We start from the raw sequence: 18561 nt of genomic DNA, 5'->3' as shown, positions 1-18561 counted from the left end.
TCTTTGGTTTTTTTGGGGGGAGGGGTTGTTTTTGTTTTCTATGTATTATGTATATATGTATGTGTTTGTTTGTTTTTTATTTGTGTTTGATAGTTTATGCTTTTCTATCTCCTAAAACAGTACCCAGTAGATAGTAGGCACTTAATAAATGCTAGTTGATTAACTTTCTTGACATACGTTATTTTATGTCCAAAACAACCCTGGAAAACAGCTACTATTATTATTTCCAATTTACAGATGAGAAAAAATAAGTGACTTAACAAGGGCCACACAACTAGTAAGTATCTGAGGTAGGACATGAACTCAAGTCTTTCTGACTCCAAGTCCAGCATCCTATCTACTATGTAACCCAGCTGCCCCAAAACATAGGTCTTCTCATCTGTTTCATCACATGAAGTTGCTTCCACTAGTAGTAATTGCCAAACAGAGCTTCTAATAGCACTAAATAGACTCTGACTCAGAAACAGTGGCCAAAGCTTGCAAAAATTAACTTCTTCCCTTTTTTATTTTACTATAAAATGTTGTTCAGTCATGTCGAACTCTTTGTGACCCTGTTTGGAGTTTTCTTGGCAAAGATACTGGAATGGTTAGCCACTTTCCTTCTCCAGCTCATTTTACAGATTAGGAAACTGAGGCAAACAGGGTGAAGTGACTTGCCCAAGGTCACACAGCTAATAAGTACCTGAGGCCAGATTTGAACTCACAAAGATGAATCTTCCTGACTACAGGCCCAGCACTCAATCCACTGTGCCACCCAGCGGCTCCTCTACTAAAAAATATCTATCTTTAAAAAAAAAAAGAGAGAGAGAGATTCATGACCCCTTTCAAAATCTGGACTGAATATTTATTTTAGCTCACCTAGAGAAGGGACTAACCTCCTCAATATTCCTTTTCCCTTCTACTCAGAAAAGGCCACAATCAGCATATGGAGATCCAGACCTGGCTGCCAATGTGCCAAGCACCAAGCTATTCAGCACTTAGTATAATTGAGCTCCAGTCCATCTGGTTGCAACTGGATCTGGATGCTACTGTTCTTTTAATTTCAACTTGCAACAGGTCAGTTTTTATTTCATTCAAAGTTATTAACTTTTACAACAGTAGTATCTGAGTCATACACCTGTTCTCTTCAGAGACGTGTGATACCATGAGCATTTACCTTTGGGCTCAATAGAGCTGCTTTCACCACTTATGCCATTTATTCCTTTTGTTTCAATATTCTGTAAAGGGGAGAGAAGGCAGTTCACGTTATTTTCTCCAAATAGGTTTCAATAATGCATAAATCAAGTTAACATTGTTATTCCTATTAAGTGAAACCATTTTCCAAAGAGGTAATCTTGGCGGGCTATTGATGCAGGTTATTAAACGCAGTTGAATCTTGAATAAGTTTCAGTATTCTATAACATTAGCTTAAGGATTAATGATTAGCTACAACAGTTGATGGTTTTAAAGTAAACCAGTCATAATTCTCCAGGAAATATGAATATAATTACTATTCTGGTTCACTGGTTTGTATTAGTAACAAAGGTAAAAAATATGTTTTATTTTCTCACAACACAGAAGGATAGCTCAACATTTCTGAGGAGGAATGTCCCAGAAAAATTATAATCATGTTCTCAAAACAAGGTTAAATGCATATTTAACAGAAATATTTCCATTTAAATGAAGCATCTACATTCTACATAGAGAGAATATTCTTTTACTTTTGAAAACTCTACAATAATAACTGCTTCAAGAATTAAAAAAAATCTCTCATAAAATGATCTTTTTGAAAACTTAAAATTTAAATTCTCACTTTCATTTCACATATAAAAAATATCAAATGTTGCTATATATGTAAACATACTCTGCATAAAATTAGTAATCATTTTATAGAACTTTAAACTGCAGATATTCTTTGACATTTTCTTTCAATCTAGCTGCAATCAAAAAGCATACAATAGAAAACATATTCTACAGCTCTTCTTAACACAACTCTCATATATGTGCATATAGGAAAGTTGAAAGGTTGGTGAAAAACACATAGCAACTCAGTTCTGGAATCTTCTGGCTTTTTATGTGATGCAAATACTGTATGCAAATGCATAATACTGTAAGCATCCCTAAAATGTATGTTCAAACTCACCACTGCATAGCATTCCTAAAACTTAGAACAAATAAAAGGTATTATAATTTGGCTAAACACAAAAACAATACCTTTTAGTCCCAATTTCTAATCCCTCTTAATTCCTATTGGAGTTTCCCTTGATGTAACCACTTCCCACTTCTCAAAAATCAAACTTACAGAATTTTGAAGGCTTTCGGAGAAATCGCTCTTTATTGAAAGGTTTGAAGCCTTGTCTGAACTGTGAACTCCAGAAGTTGCATCAATCCACTTAGTTTCAGGTGAACCTATAATTTTGGTAGCCATACTGGTGAGATTGAGGGTTTTATGCCGTATAAATGGCAGGGAAGGTTGGTCTTTGCCCCAGTCTGATTGGCACATCGAGATCAAGGAATGAGTATAGGTAGATGTCAAAGTGGAAAGAACAACATTACTGACAATACATTCAAAGAGGAAAAAAATACAAACACAAAACTGAAAGACAAATCAGGAAGGAAGCAGAGAAATGTGTTAGGGCTTTCATAAGCAGACCACCTTCCCCAAAAGAGAGGGTTAAATGTAAAAAAAAAAAAAACCAAATCCCAAAACATACACACAAATTTACTGAAACATAACATATGCCAAGGTTTAGTATTAAATGATGAAATTATCATCAGAAAATTGGTCATAGTTGGACTGAGAGCTAGGTAATTCATCCTCCTCAAAAAAGAGAAAATCAAATGAGATCATGTAAATGAAATATCCTATAAACTTAAAGAGCCTATACAAAATGTTAGTTACTAATACTAATACTACTATGACAACTGCTGCTGCTGCTACTGCTACTACTACTACTACTGTCTGCATTGGTACTCAAGTAACATTAAAAGACTAAAGGAAGGGTTCTAGAACATTAGAGGTTCCCTATGAAGAATATATGGGAAGATATGGATAAAGAGTCATATATAATAGGTGGGTGAGTTGCACTATGCAATATTGGGGGAAGTGACTGCATTGACAAGATCATGCATCCACTAAATTATTAGAGCTGTGAATGATAACAAAACACATATTTTCTTAAGAATCAACACAGGGAACATAATCTACCCTGTTTTCCTTTACAGACAAAAAGACTAGAATATGTAAAATAGTAACAAATGCAATATTCAACACCTGATAAGTAATTATTGAAGAATTTCACACAGTCCTTCGATACATGAATTCATGGTAAAATGTAAATTAGGTCTTAGACATGGTAAGTTTCAGTATATTTGCTAGTGAAGAGGTTTACAGACAACACACTAAAGACAACATTCAAATTATTTTACATTATCATAAAACACCTTTTATAAAAATGTTACTACAATAAATCAAGACTCTCAACCAAACACCAAATACAAGCACATATGTACACATACAACACATGCAACAAATAACTCCTCACCATTTTTTCCATAACGCCTGACATCTACAACTAGATTTCCAGTTTCTCCTGCATTAGCCATGATCTCTGCCCACTTATCTGTGTCCTTATTTGAAAACTTGGTGTTATTAACAGCAATAATTTCATCATCTACCTGTAGCTGAGATAATGCTGCTGGGCTACCTAAAAAAATTCAAAGTAAATTTAACATCAGTTTGAATGAGCAACATTTTTTGGTCAGTCAGCATATTCATTTCAGAAAAAAACAGGGAGGGGGGATGACTATTATGCTAGCAATCATTGCTCAGGTAAAATATATGCAAAATGCAAACACAAAAAGATTGACAAAATAGAACTGTATAAAAAGTCTTGCAATAAATCAAAATAATAAAATAAAATGAAAATTTTGGTATGAACTATGATATGATATGATAGGGTATTCCATTTTTGAGTAGATATTTTGATTTGAAACAATTTAAAACTGTAATGACAAGAAAACCTTATCTGGTCCATGAAAAAAAAATTCCTTTCATTAAAACACTATAGTACATAATAATTTTTAAAAATCATTCCCGATGGAAAAATTATGAAATATGCCAGACTGAGTTTCAAATTCTAATGCCAAAATCATACCAGAACTAAACAAGATTAAATGTATCCACTTAAGAGTAATGTTCTCCAATAATTAAAATTATTGCCTCTATTAGTTACTTTTGAAAATTAAAGGACTATATCAATATATTTTTACCAATGTCCACTGGAACAATGTCCCCCTCCTACCCCAGTCCTCCCAAAAAATACATATAGTTAATTTTATTCAAACCTAATGAAAGTTAGTTCTGAGTTCAGGCAATATTTTACAAATGTCCTTCCTTAACTCCAGTTAAACAAATCCAGAAGCACCACTGAGCAAAGGGGAAGGGTGGGGGTGGGGGGTGCAGGAGAGGAAGGTATTCTTCTTTGCAGAACTCTCAAGGATTTGTAGGAACATAGTAGTTACACCTGCACTTATTCCAAGTACCTATGAATTATATAATTTAAAATGTAAAATATATGTAGGTAGGAAAACACGGAGTTGAGTTAGCAAAAATACTTCACGAGCCTTCAATTGTTCTTTCATCAGTATTTGAGAATATAAAATTTCCAAAGCAGGAGGTAAACATAAAATTTTACAAATGATAAAAATTTAAGAGAATCTAGAAGAAAAAACCTTTGAACAGGACAAGGGGAAGATAGAAAGGTGAGAGAATTGAATTCTGAAAACCAAGATATTTTGATACCAAGAGAATATTGTCTTTTCCTTTCACTGTTGCACTTTTTTCATGTACATTCTCTCTTGCTCTCTGAAATTCATTCATTTCAGTAGCTTCATTTACACCCATTGTAAATACTACCAGAGAAGAAAGTTCACATTAATGCTAAACTAGGAATTTACCTGCTTGAACTGATTGCACGAAGATTCCAGAAAAATCCCATCTTACTGTAAACCCAAAGTCAGCATCGTTGTTCCCAGGGCTGTGGATCATAATGATTCTCATATCACTGAACTGATCCTGAAAATGAAACATGACACAATCAGATCAAGTGTCATCTGGCATCTACACGAGGAAAGTCCATCCACTAAGTAAATAAGAAGGCTTGCAGAATACACTTTAATTATCTTAGGAGAAAATAAATAGGAAAGGAATTTTCTGTTTCTTCTACAAACTAGGTAAAACCTTCTTGTTTGTTCATTTATTATAGTTATATAATTCAGATAGCAGTGCATTTCTTTTTTATAACCAAAAATAATACAAGATGGTTTCCTCCCAATACCTATAATATCTTTACTGACAAAGCAAAGACTGAAAATATTGCTTTTTGCCTAAATCCAAAATACTCTCTAAAGTCTTCAGTTTGGCAATTGAGATCTAGACCAAGAATAGCATTTTCTAAGTGACAATACCCTCTGCCTAAATTTCCCCATTCATAAACCTAGGGAACCCTACATAAAATGTATATATTCAGATACACTGGAATAGCAGTTATGAAATAGTATAAATTTTTGGAAGGGAGCTATGCAAATTAATGACATACTCCTCTAAACATGGTACATGCATTTGGAGAGGATTTATATATTTGTTCCCAACTGTATCCTCCGTACTTCAAAGATAAATAATAGTATTTCTCTCATCCACCTAATAAAAATGGGTCATGAGCAACTTCAAAAAGTTTTACTCTAAAGGGATCTTTGTTAAATATAGTTCGAGTAAAGGAAACGAAGATATTTAAAGCCATCCATCAATCAGAGAGCCAACTGTACATGTCCAGCTCCACAGGAAGGAGTTCAGTCTAACAAAGGTCTATATGCCCTTTAACCTCATCACATGCATTAGAGGTCCCACCATATCAAAGAATACCTTGATCACTATTACCGTAGTAGGATTTGTACTTGAGAAAGCATACTAGAATTTGAGTTAAAATCTTTATGTTGCCACTCATTAGCTATGTGACCTTAGACAATCATTTAAGATCTATGCTCAGTTTCCATATCTGTAAAATTAATATAATAACACTTGTTATACTAGCTACCAACAGGTTTGCTGTGAGTTAGTCACTTTGTAAAAGTGCTACATACATATGAATCATTATTAAAAATAATAACAATCCACCTATCAGATTGGCTAACATGACAAAACAGGAAAATGATAAATGTTGGCGAAGATGTGGGAAATTTGAAACACTAATGCATTGTTGGTAGAGTTGTGAACTGATCCAATTTGGAACTATGCCCAAAGGGCTATAAAATGTGCATACCCTTTGACTCAGCAATACCACTTCTAGAGCTGTACTCCAGAGATCAAAAAATGGGAAAAGGACCCACACGTATAAAAATACTTATAGCAGATCTTTCTGTGGTGGCAAAGAATTGGAAATTGAGGGGATGCCCACCAATTGGGGAATGGCTGAACAAGTTGTGGTATATGAATGTAATGGAATACTATTGTGCTATAAGAAATGATGAGCAAGTGGACTTCAGAAAAACCTGGAAAAACTTGTATGGACTGATGCTGAGTGAAGTGAGCAGAACCAGGAGAACATTGTACCTAGTAATAGCCACATTGTGTGATGATTAACTTTGATAGACTTAGCTCCTCTCAGCAATGCAAGGATCTAAGACATCTCCAAAAGTCTCATAATGGAAAATGCCAACCATATCCAGAGAAAGGACTATGGAGTTTGAATGAAAATTGAACCATACTATTTGCTCTTTTTTTCCTTCTGTTTTATTTTGTTTCTTCTTTCTTGTGGTTCCTCCTATTGGTTCTAATTCTTCTTCATAACATGACTAATGTGAAAATATGTTTAATATGTATATGTAGAGCCCATATCAGATTGTATGCTGTCTTGGGGAGGGAGGCAGAAAGGGAGGGGGAGAAAATTTAAAACTCAAAAGCTTATAGAAGTGATTGTTGAAAACTAAAAATAAATTAATTAATCAAAAAAATCATATTCATAAGATTGAAGACTAATAACATCCTGCTAAGAAGAGAGATTATTCATCCGTACTATTCCTTAACCCCAAACCACAGGACACTGAAAATAGTGATGAGTCAAAGAAAATGAGCAGTCAGTAAATGTTGATTTCTTTCTATCTTTACCATTCTTACCAATTGAAATAAAAATTAAAAAGCCACCAAAACTACAAAATTCAATGCTATGTAAGCCAAGGAATTAAATGCTAGGTTTGATTTTCGAAGTTCTAATTGAGGTTATTTAGACGGAAAGAAGATGATTTGGGAGTAGATGGGGAGGTGGGATTTAATAACAAGTTTTAAAATACATGACAGGATACTTTGTAGATGGTGGTTAGAGGCCAATATCCATTTACACTGAAGATGAAAAGAAATAACTTAACCCACATGAAGGGGAATTTGGGAAAGACATGAGGAACTTTCTGACCAGATGGATATGTACTGATGGACTGCCATTTGCTGAGAAGGCTGAAAAATATCTACTGGAAGATTTTAACAAAAAAGAATGATGGACCTCTAACAGAGACAGCGAAGAAGATAGCAGTATTGATAGGTCGGTGGTATAGTGGATTACGCTCTGAGCCTAGAGTCAGGAAGACATGGGTTCAAATCTCACTTCAGATACTTATTAGCTGCTTGACACTGGGTAAGTCATGTAGGTGCTCTTAGATTCAGTTTCCCCATCTGTAAAGTGGGGATAATAATAATACCTACCTCATAGAGTTGTTATTATAATCAAATAGGATAATATTTGTAAAATGCTTTAGTAAACTTTAAAGTGGTATACAGATATGCTATTATTATTATATCATCAATGGGTTTTTTTAAATAATGAAGATTAATGAAACGTTAACAGAAATAAAAATGGATTGGTGGAGGTGGGTCAAGAGATGTGGGATCTAGTTTGAGCTCTGACCCTTACTAGCTTATATGACTTTGGTCAAGTTATTGTACCCTCTCTGGACTTCAGTTTCCTATCTATAAAATGAGAAAAATTGATTGGATGGTCTCTAAGATTCTTTTTAGCTCTAAAATTCTATGATTCTAATCAGGTACAAACTGCTCATTACAAAAATCAGGAAAGGTTATTTCTCTCCCTTCTCCTAAAAAATACAACACTAGGTATTTCCTTAAAAGCTTCATAGAAAGAAAAATCACTATTTCATTATTTTTTGTCCTTAATTGATTGGATGGGAAAAGCTAAAGTTCTTAGTTGCTAGTTTAAGTGGAAGGACGGTGAAGAATAAAGGAAGAAGGGCAGAATTCCAAAGGAGTACTTTATTTTAATTAACTTTTTTTTGCAGTAGGATATATAACAGAGAAGATGTTTATCACGATCTATAAATCAACATTGTAAAACTCATAGTATTTTTCCAAATTAGGATTCACTTTAGCCAAGTATCCACCCTACACGCTCAGCAGCAAGGGCAGTGCCAATTGTGCAGTAAATATGGGTCAAAAGCAATAGTTTTAAACTTAAAATGATCCTTCCAAAAAAAAATGTTGGTTTGGCTTATGTCTGAAAATATGACACAAGGAAAGTTTTGAAATAGTGGCCATAAACTCAGTTCTTGGCTCTGATTAAACATTTAGCTGGTGAATATTTTTACTTGGCCACACAAGGTGATGATATGAGAGTAAGGTCAGTCTTATGCTTTGGTATACTACCTATTACTTAGAAAGCTATTCATCAGCTTAACCTTTTTCAATATTAAAACACCTTTGACCTTAAATAAGTGTAAGCTAAAGTAAAATGGGAAAAAAATGGTGTTCTGAGGAGAGAGGTGGGTAGTGAAATATTGACTCAAACAATTATCTTAGAATCTTAAACTATCCTTTAAATAACAATATTTGGATCTAACATGAGCTTATTTCCCACCAAATGCACTTCTCTTTTTGGATAACACTATTTGTGTCTGACATCATCATTCACTCTGTATTTGTTGTTCATAATCCTAGTGTTCTTCTCTCTTGCCTCTTATAGCCAATGAGCTGTCAATTCTTTCACCTGTACCTGTACAACATTTCTTGAATCTCTCCCTCATTCTCTGTTCTTATCAGCAAAACCCATTCTAGGCCCTTTCCCTCTGCAGATTATTTTCAACTTATCCTTTCTATAGTTATTTGCATGTTATCTCCCCCATTAGACAATAAACTCACTGCAAACAGGGACTGTCTTTTACATTTCTTTGTATTCCCAGCACTTAGCCTAAATGTTTCTGAACTATTTAAAAACATCTACTAGTTTCAAATTGCCTGAGTAAAAGTTAAAATTCTTTCACCTGCCATTCAAAGGCCTCTACAACCTAACAATATTTTGCCTTTCCAGTTTTATCTAAACTTGTTGCTTTTTATTCACTCCATCCTCAAACACAGCTGAATTATATACTGCCCTATGAATATATATTATGCTTTCATGATTCATGCATCATGCTCTCATTATGGAGACTTTTGTTGATCCCCATTAATAAGTATAAATGTCTTCCATGCTCAGACTACCTTCTATTTATTCTGCAGTTATCTTATATGTTTCTGATTATATATATATATATGTATATATGTGTGTGTGTGTGTATAATAACTGATTTCATACATATGCCATCTCTTCTATTAGAATGTAAGCCTCTTGAGGACAAGAGCTGTTTTTGCTTTTGTCTCCCCACTGCTAAGCAAAGCACTTGGCAGTAAAGGCTTACTAAATGCTTGTCAACTTAGTGATTGTTCCTTTTGCCTGGAATTTCTGCATCTCCCTCTTCACCTCTTGAATGCTTAACACTTCCTTTAAGGTACAACTCAAGTGTTAACTGTACTAGGTAGTGTTCTCTGATTCTCCCCAGTTGGTAACCGTCTTCAGGCTAATGTGTAAAAAAAAAAAAATTGTAGTAATAAAAATATATAGGGTTGCATGAGAAACATTTCTTTACAAAATCTCTAATACACTTAAACAATTTTGTGAGTTACACCTATTTTTGTTGGTGTTTTCTTTCCATGGTAATCTATATTTCTAGGGGTTTCATGTTTTATCTGAACTTTGTATCTCCACTCCCCAATACCACCTGGCACAGTGCTCAGCACACAGCATGCTATATTATATATGCATGTTATAAAAGTGCATAAAACTGTGACCATTAAAAATCTTTGTCCCATTCTTTTGCTAATATTTTTATCATTTATATACATATATACATTTCATTATTATGATTATATATTATTATAAATATTAATTATATTTGTATTATTTTTGGAAAATCAGAACTGGTTATTAGTAGAAGCTATAGGCTCTTCTTTGCTACCCAAAGAATATTTAAAAAGGCAAATGAAATGAAATTACCTAGATATTAGGGATTAGAAGATATATCTTTGCCAAATGCCTTACAGCCATATATTTTGGCATGCTCAAACCTGAGAAATCTCAAAAATATACTTTTCCCCCATCATTATGTCAATGTATTTCAGTATAACAATAATTAGCACCTTAATTGTCATATATGAACATTAATCAGTTCTTTCCGAGTTTTTTCCATCTGTAAAATGAGGGGGCAAAACTAAACGAATTCTCAGGTCCCTTTCAGCTCCAACATTCTGTACTTCCATAACTGATTATTGTAAATAGGTAAAAAGGCAACTATATATGTTACATACAGATAAAGCTTGGCAAGGCATTCTGTTCAGAAATATGTTTGAATATCAGTTGTTTGTCTCCGTGTTCTGAGTTCTAATGTTAAAAATAGTGGTAGAAACCATATTAACAGTGTCTAGTTCCCAGGCCAAACTACAAAAGTTCATTTAACACTAAAGCACTGTACTTTACTAATAGAATTATGGAAACTAACCATCATGTATAATGGGCCATCACGGGAGATGTTTTGCCCTGATAGGTCTCCAAACAAATGCTGGATGAGAACACATTGGGTGTGTTATAGTGGAAAATATGGGGGACAGGAGGGATGGAATATAGATAGAATAAGATTGCAGCTAAGGTCCCTTCCAACTCTGAAATTCTTTAGTTCTCATTCCTACCAGCCAAAATAACTAACTACAAATGATGAGTTTCATGGCCTGAAGGAAGAGATCCAGCAGAGCAGGATAAGGTGAGGGTAGGGTGAAAAGAGAAGTTCAAAGGTCAACAACAGCAACAGCAATTTCCATTGAACATAAAGATGAAAATGAAATAATAATAACAAATAATAATTGACATTTATACACTGCCTTAAGGTGAACAAAGCATTTTGCATAGATCATCCCATTTGAACTCACAATAACACAACAAAGTAAGTATTACAGGTATTTTTCACCTCCATTTTGCATGTCAGGAAATAGACTCAGAGAGGTTAATTTAACTTGCCCGGGATCACAGAAATAGTTAAGTCTCGACAATTGGACTTACTGAAGCATAAACCTTAGGTGCACTTCTTGATTCCAGGTATTACACCCAATCCCAAGGGAGTTCCTCACCTGCTTCCCTTCAATTCTCCTATTTATTGTTTTTGGCAAGGGTTTCTTCTTTTTCTCTAGCTAGCTCATTACAGAACAGAGCACAATCCCAAGTTACTTTCTGGTCCCATAATTAAGTATTTGTAAGGGTCAACAATGAGCAATAAGTAAGAGGGAAAGTTCCTTTCCGTCTTTTTTTTTTTTTCATATAGAACTTATGGAGAAGGGAAGGGGAAAACCATTTATTGAGCACCTACTATATCCTAGGCACTATGCTAAGTACTTCACAAATATTATCTCATTTGATCCTCACAATAACCTTGGGAGAAAGGTCCATTATTATCTTTATTTTAAAGTTGAAGAAACTGAGTCAGGCAGAGGTTAAGTGACTTGCCCAGGGTCACACAACCAAGTAAGTATCTAAAGCTAGATTTGAATTCAGGTCTTCCTGACTCCATCCTCAGCTCTCTATTGACTATGCCACCTCAATTTACATGGGAGATTTATCACACAAGTGATAATAGAAGATAAGATAGGTCCACAGTGGGTGTCCCAAAACTCTCAGTATAATTTTAAGCTATGAAAGCTATTAAAACTTAAAACTTCACTAAGACTTAGGGAACACACCACATTTCAGAGAAAACACAAATCACTCTATTCCAGATCAATTATCCAAAGCATTTCTTCACAGGAATTGGAGAAAGCAGCTCTGAGGTAAGAAAAAGGATGAGGTCTCTTGCAAAGGAGGACGCAGTAGATCTTCCTAATTAAACCTGCCCCAAAGCTACTAAGTTTAGGGGTAAGGTGCCAGGGACCATAACAGCTCTCCCTACCTCCTTTTGTCATGGCCAATTCTGATATCACAGACCCAGTACTAGAACATCTCTACTGTTGTGGTTGTTCAGTCGTGTTCAAAACTATGTGACTCCATTTGGGGTTTTCTTGGCAAAGATACTGGAGTGGTTTGCCATTTCCTTCTCCAGCTCATTTTGTAGATGAAGAAACTGAGGCAAACAGAGTTAAGTGACAGGGTCACACGACTAAGTGTCTGAGGCCAGATTTGAACTCAGGTCTTCCAGATTCCATACCCAGCACTCTATTTACTGTGCCATCCTAGGTGCTCAGAGTGTCTCTAGGATATGATAACAAGCTAGCACTAAGGGCTAATTATAGGGAGTGGGAGGAAGGGGAGCAGTAGGATTACCAAATAATCAGAGGGTCTGCAATAAATGAAATATAAAAAAGAATGGGAAAGAATTTTACTAAGTACCCCTATCAGGTTATAATAGAAAAAAGTGTTAGATTTGGAGTCAAAAGATTTAGGTTCAAATTTCAGTTTCTCTATTTATCATGTGGCCTTTTTCAAGTCTTTTAACCTCTCAAAAGCCCTAATCTCATTATCTTTAAAACAAGGTTACAGTATCACTTAGATTCCCTCATAGCTCTAAATCTCTGTTGTCAAAGATTATTGTTATATACAGAACATATATATACATATATATATATATATATATACACCTTATATAATTACAGCTATATACTTATTTATAACTATATACAGAATATATATAGATATATAGATATATAGATATGTAGATATATATATGACATTTATCACCCTACTCTTGGGACAACACTAATATCCTCCTTCTCTGTCTTCCTACTTCCAGATTATCATTCACACAACTACAGGTTAATCTTCCTAACCACTTTCAGCAACCTCCAGATATTCTATCAATAGATACCAAGAGAAATCTTTTACTCAAGTCCATTTTCTTAATATCCCTAACACTTACCATATTGATTCTCTTCTTCATTCCTGGTATTACATTTGTCCTACCTGAAATACTGTCCACTGCCTTCCCTGGTACTAGAAAGCTTATATATTCTTCAAGGAAATTTTAGTTCAAATCTTCTTGTTTCCATGCAACCTTTCAGAAAATTCAAATCTCTTTCAATCTTGCCCTTCACCGAATCCCCATACTTAAAGCCAAAGCAACATAATCAGCTCACCTACTGACACTAGCATAGGCCTTTTTCCAGTCCCACCAGCTATTAGTGCCTTCCCCTCTAAAGGAAGCTTATAGGTACTTTGTCTGAATCATGTATTCACCTATATTTTTACATCTGGTCTCCCCCATTAGAATGTAATCTCCTGAAAACAAGGGTTCATTTTCATTTTTCTTTACATCTCCTTCACTTAGCATGGTACCTGACACATAATACGAATTTAATAAATACTTGTTGATCAACTGATTACAGGCTGCTCTGAGTCATTCTGAATAGTTCCTTATGTTTGTATATCTGATCTTCCCACAAAGACTGTAAAATCCTCAGGCGGAAGGACCAAGTCCCATACATTAATTGCATCTAATTCCTGAGACCACCAAGCAGGATGCTAATCACCTAATATCTAAAGATTGGTGATTCCCCACAACTGCAATAGCAACACACTTAGAAATATACAAAAATGAGCACATAAAATTATGTACAGATAGTTCCTTTGGTTCCACTCATCAAATATAACATTATTTTGTTCAGTGGCTTTCCATTTCAAGTTAACTGACAAAGAAGCAGCTATATTCACTAATGGATAGATAAAACTCCTATAATCTCTAAAATCCAGAATACATTCACTCCACATCTATTTTCTCTCAAACCTTCAAGGTCATCTCATCTGCTTCCATCCTTAAGACAGGTACTATCTACCACCTATGGGGCAGTACTTATATAACCAAACAGTATACCAAACAGGTTAGAGATAAGCTTACTCATCAGTGGCCATATAAAACAAAGGGCTTTCACTTTTATTATTATGTCTCAGCCTCTTACTTGTTTTTCCAAATTATTGGAATTTTCTTTCCCATCTGTTAAGAATTCTCTGGCCCTAGTAAAATATTGACTATTTTTAGAAACAATGTAATAAAATTGCCCATGCTTTGTGATTTTAACAATCTGAAGTCTTAAATTGTTGCTCACAAAAAAAAAAGGCTGGGATTATTTTAGATGAAGATATAGACTACTTAGAGTTATTTTAAGTAATCTCCTTCTTCAATCCACTCTAGGTTAGGGTTCAGTTGCTCACAAAGAAAAAGCTGGGATTATTTTAGATGTAGATATAGGCTACTTAGAGTTATTTTAAGTAATCTCCCTCTTCAATTCACTCTAGGTTAGGGTTCAGTGTTCAATGTTTTCCCTTCTACCCTGAACACAAAAAACAAAAACAAAACCTAGCACAAAAATACAAGATAAATCCAATAGAACTACAAAGTATTGCTTAATGCCTAATGTCAGTGAAGTTATCCGCTACTCTTGTGTGATTTTGTTGGTTGTTGATTTTCTTTGTGTACAAGAGGAAGAAAGGGAGAAGAGGGGGAAAAGAAAGAGGTAGAGAAGAAAAAATGGATTGAGGGAGAAGAGAGAGATGGAAAACAGGAGATGAGGAGGGAGGAGGGAGAGAAAGGGAAGGGAAAGGAAACAAAGAGGAGGAGGGAGAAATAGAGGGGGAAAAGAGGGACAGGGAGAAAGGAAAAAAGAGAGATAGAAGGAGGGAGAGGGAAAGAGACAGAGAGAGGAAGAGAGGTAGGTAACAATAAATAGAGAGATAGAAAGAATACAGAAGGAGAGAGAGAGAAAAGAGGACAGAGGAGAAAGCCATTAACAGCTAAAAAGTCCTTTATTCAACATATACCCATTATCTAATAATGACAGAGCTAATTAACTAATAATCTCATAAAACCTCCAATTCGGTACATTCTAGTGTTTGTAGAGAAAAAATTATAAATGATCCATCAACAGTCTTGTTAGTTTTGGTATTTTTTTATGGATTTATTGGTTATTTGGGGATTAAGTATGTTAAGACTAATAATTCTTATTTTCACAATTAGTTTAGATATTCCCATTAAGGAAATCATTATGACAGTGGAGCACAGTTCCAACAAATTACCAAATTCAACAGGAGTAAACAAGGTGGAAAAGAAAGGCTAATGCCTACCACAAAATGTTTCCCAATATCTTTGAGATCCCTGAAATCATAGCTCTCAAGCTCCCTTCATGAAGAAGTTGTCTTAACCCAAATATGCTTTAGAGCTACTACAAAAAACTCCAATATGATCCATTGCACTTCAAGTCATCACATTTAGACAAGTAAGAGCCAAAAAGCTACTGAAACAAGTAGTAGACAAAAAATTCCAGTGAACCATGGAGATTAGTCCATGTAACCTCTATGTTTCCAAAGTACAACTAATACTTTACAAGGGTTATATTTTCCCAATACTCACTAGAAGTCATATATGCTATCATTCTCTGAATGACCACAATTAAAGACCTAAGTATGGTGGCTTCCAGATTTGCATAATGGGTGTTTCCCATAGTATGTGAGTATTTCTGAATTGTTAAGGCTAATTATAAGCTATCCAAACTTACCTTTGTCCTTGAAGGCTCAGGTGATGAAGAATTTCTCCCTTCTAAAGACTCAGAAACTGACAAAGAGTCAGAAGTTAAAGGCTGTTCTGATTTAGGAAAAGCATCACGTTCCTGGGAAATGGGCAAGTACAAGGGTGTAGTGGGTGGCGCTGTCTTCTCACTTTCTTTTGCTTCCACTTCAACACGTTTCAAGGCTGAGCTTGAGTGAAGCTGGCTGTCATCTGATTTTGAGAAAGAGCCACTTTTTGAACTTTCTTGAATTCTTTTAGTGACTTCTACATCTCCATTGTACTTCCAAGCATCATCCATCTAAATTGAGAGAATCACACCATTTTGGCAGGGTCATTCAGTTTGGTTTTTCCTCTCATTTCTTTCCTATATTTTGTCTTCTTTAAAAGTCTCTACACCGTCTATCAGCTTAGTTAAAATGAATGTGCACAAAGATTTGTTGCTGTTTACCCTCTCAGAGAGACAACACATAAGCAATATATGCAAACACACATGAAATAGATAGCACTAAATAGATTATAGGCTATCAAAAACAAGTGGAAAAAAATTAGGAAAAGCATGTTTTAATGTAATCTTCCAAAATAAGCATATAGTATTCATTTAGATCCATGCCACAAAATGTTAGGATATTCATGTAGAGTCATTTTATTCTTCTTGTGCATTGTTCTATACAAACCTGCTCAAAAATGCTCAGCTCGCTTTCAATGATGACTGAGCCCAGTAAATTCTCCATCCCTACCATTTACAGTACATTTCTATTTTAAATACTAAATTTCAGTTAAATCTCAAGGTAAAACTGTTTTACTTGATTTGGCTTTTCCATGGAGATCAACTACAGGTAATTTAAATCTATTTACACAAGTACCCCCAACATCTTACTATTCAAGAAAGACTAACAAAGAACCCAGAGGAGTTTTTACCGTATAAGATCTGGGAAGTGATGAGATCCCTCTCGACTGGGAACCAAAAGGTCTTGGCGTAACCACCGATGTTAATCTAGATGTATCAGTTTTCTGGTAACTTCTGGGGAGAGATGCTGAAACCCGAGCAGGTCCCATTTGTATACTCAGTGAATGGTTAGAAGACAAAGCTGAGGCTGAGCTTTGTTTCTCTGTCAGGCTTTGAGAAGGAACCTGAATTTCTGCTGTTCCATAGTCCTCCATCTTCAAAAGGCTTGAAGAATTTTCTTTACCACTCTCTGCACCATAAGTCACTTCCTTCTCTCTTCCCTCATTCAGGTAACTTTCTCTTGTCAAAGTCGGCACAGGAGACTCTTTTGCTTCATTGAATACCTCATCATTAGAAGAATACATTCTCTCATGATCAAATGTTTTCTGCCGAAGACTGTTGGTTTCTTGGTTTCTGATTTCCCTTAAAGGAGAAGAATACCACTTCACATTTATATCTTGCCTTTAGGTTTACAAGAGGCATTTTCCCTCACAACAATCCTGTGAGGAAGGTAGTGCAAATATTACGCTCATATTAAAGATGAGAAACATAAGGGTAAGGGAGGCCAAGGGTCTGGCCCCAGGTCACAGAGCTAGCAAGTATAGGAATCAGAATTGAAACCCAGCTCTTTTACCTCTTAAGACCCAAGCTCTTTCTAATAACACAATGAACTGGTGAAACTACAGCCGAGCATTGGTACAAAGGATAGGGTTACAGTTCTTATTCAGATAGCTAACACACAAAATAGTAAACAAACTATAATTCACACTAATTAAGAAAAGAAAGGAGGGGAGAAAAGAGCAAATAGCTTGCAATTTTCCTTTCAGGATTCAAGATAAAAGTGACTAACAATTGTATACACTTTAAAGTATCTGATTAGCCACCCTGCAGCTTCATTCGATTTTATTTACTAGAAATCCAACAATTTACCCACCCCATCCATCCTAAATGAAGGAAACTATACAAAAGATATTAAGGTACTACGATAGAAGTTCTCTTTTAAAACATATATACACATATACATATACACACATATGTTATATATGCACGCACACACACAAATATACACACATATACACTTAATATGAACATATCACATTGGCTAAAAACAAGTTTTAAGCAAAAATGTTGAGCTTTTTAAAAAAATTTTATTCTTTATGAATGAAAAACAACAAAAGAACCACACAGAGTTTTAAAGACCTTTCTCACTTTCAATTAGTATCTAATTTCATACAGCTCTGTAAAACTCTACTAGAAATGACTGAATCACATTTGTGTTTTACATTCATAAAGGGGTTAATTTGAATATAAAATGATCACTGTACAAGCATACAACTTTCATGTTCAGCCTATACCAATGAAAGGAATGAAACTATGGTTATAGTTGGCTTCCACAGCACAAAGAGAGTGTTGTTGAATTTCACTAGCCTATTTCCTTTTATATGTTTCTGTTAAGACATATTTGCTTTCTCTTTGGCAAGGAAGTGTCATAGGGTTTCATATGGTAATTGCATAGAGGAAAAGTTCACATGTCCTTTTCTGTGATCTTTTGCAACACACAAAATCATAGTTCAGGTTATAATATCTTTTTGTTTTCAAGGGAAAAATTTGCTTTCTTCAAATTGAAAGTAAGATTGAATGTTCATTTCATCAGATATGCACACTTGAGTTATTTTAATAAAATTTGTGAAATTATTTAACAAAAGAAAAACAATATATTTTCACAT

The 18561-nt window shown here is 34.8% G+C and overlaps 1 protein-coding gene across 1 annotated transcript in view; it reads right to left on the bottom strand.

The window, feature by feature from the left end:
• LMO7 (LIM domain 7) overlaps positions 1 to 18561 on the bottom strand; it is a 242601-nt gene that overhangs the window by 26710 nt on the left and 197330 nt on the right. The window contains 6 exon segments of the mRNA XM_020992454.2: positions 1157 to 1217; positions 2282 to 2388; positions 3525 to 3686; positions 4939 to 5056; positions 15878 to 16186; positions 16807 to 17257. Of these exon segments, the coding sequence (XP_020848113.1) occupies positions 1157 to 1217; positions 2282 to 2388; positions 3525 to 3686; positions 4939 to 5056; positions 15878 to 16186; positions 16807 to 17257 (1208 nt within the window).

The sequence above is a fragment of the Phascolarctos cinereus genome, unplaced genomic scaffold (assembly GCF_003287225.1).
Source record: "Phascolarctos cinereus isolate Bilbo 61053 unplaced genomic scaffold, phaCin_HiC Scaffold_7;HRSCAF=346, whole genome shotgun sequence".
NCBI lineage: Eukaryota > Metazoa > Chordata > Mammalia > Diprotodontia > Phascolarctidae > Phascolarctos > Phascolarctos cinereus.
Note: the sequence above shows the minus strand (reverse complement) of the source record. Positions and strands in the feature narration are given on the sequence as shown.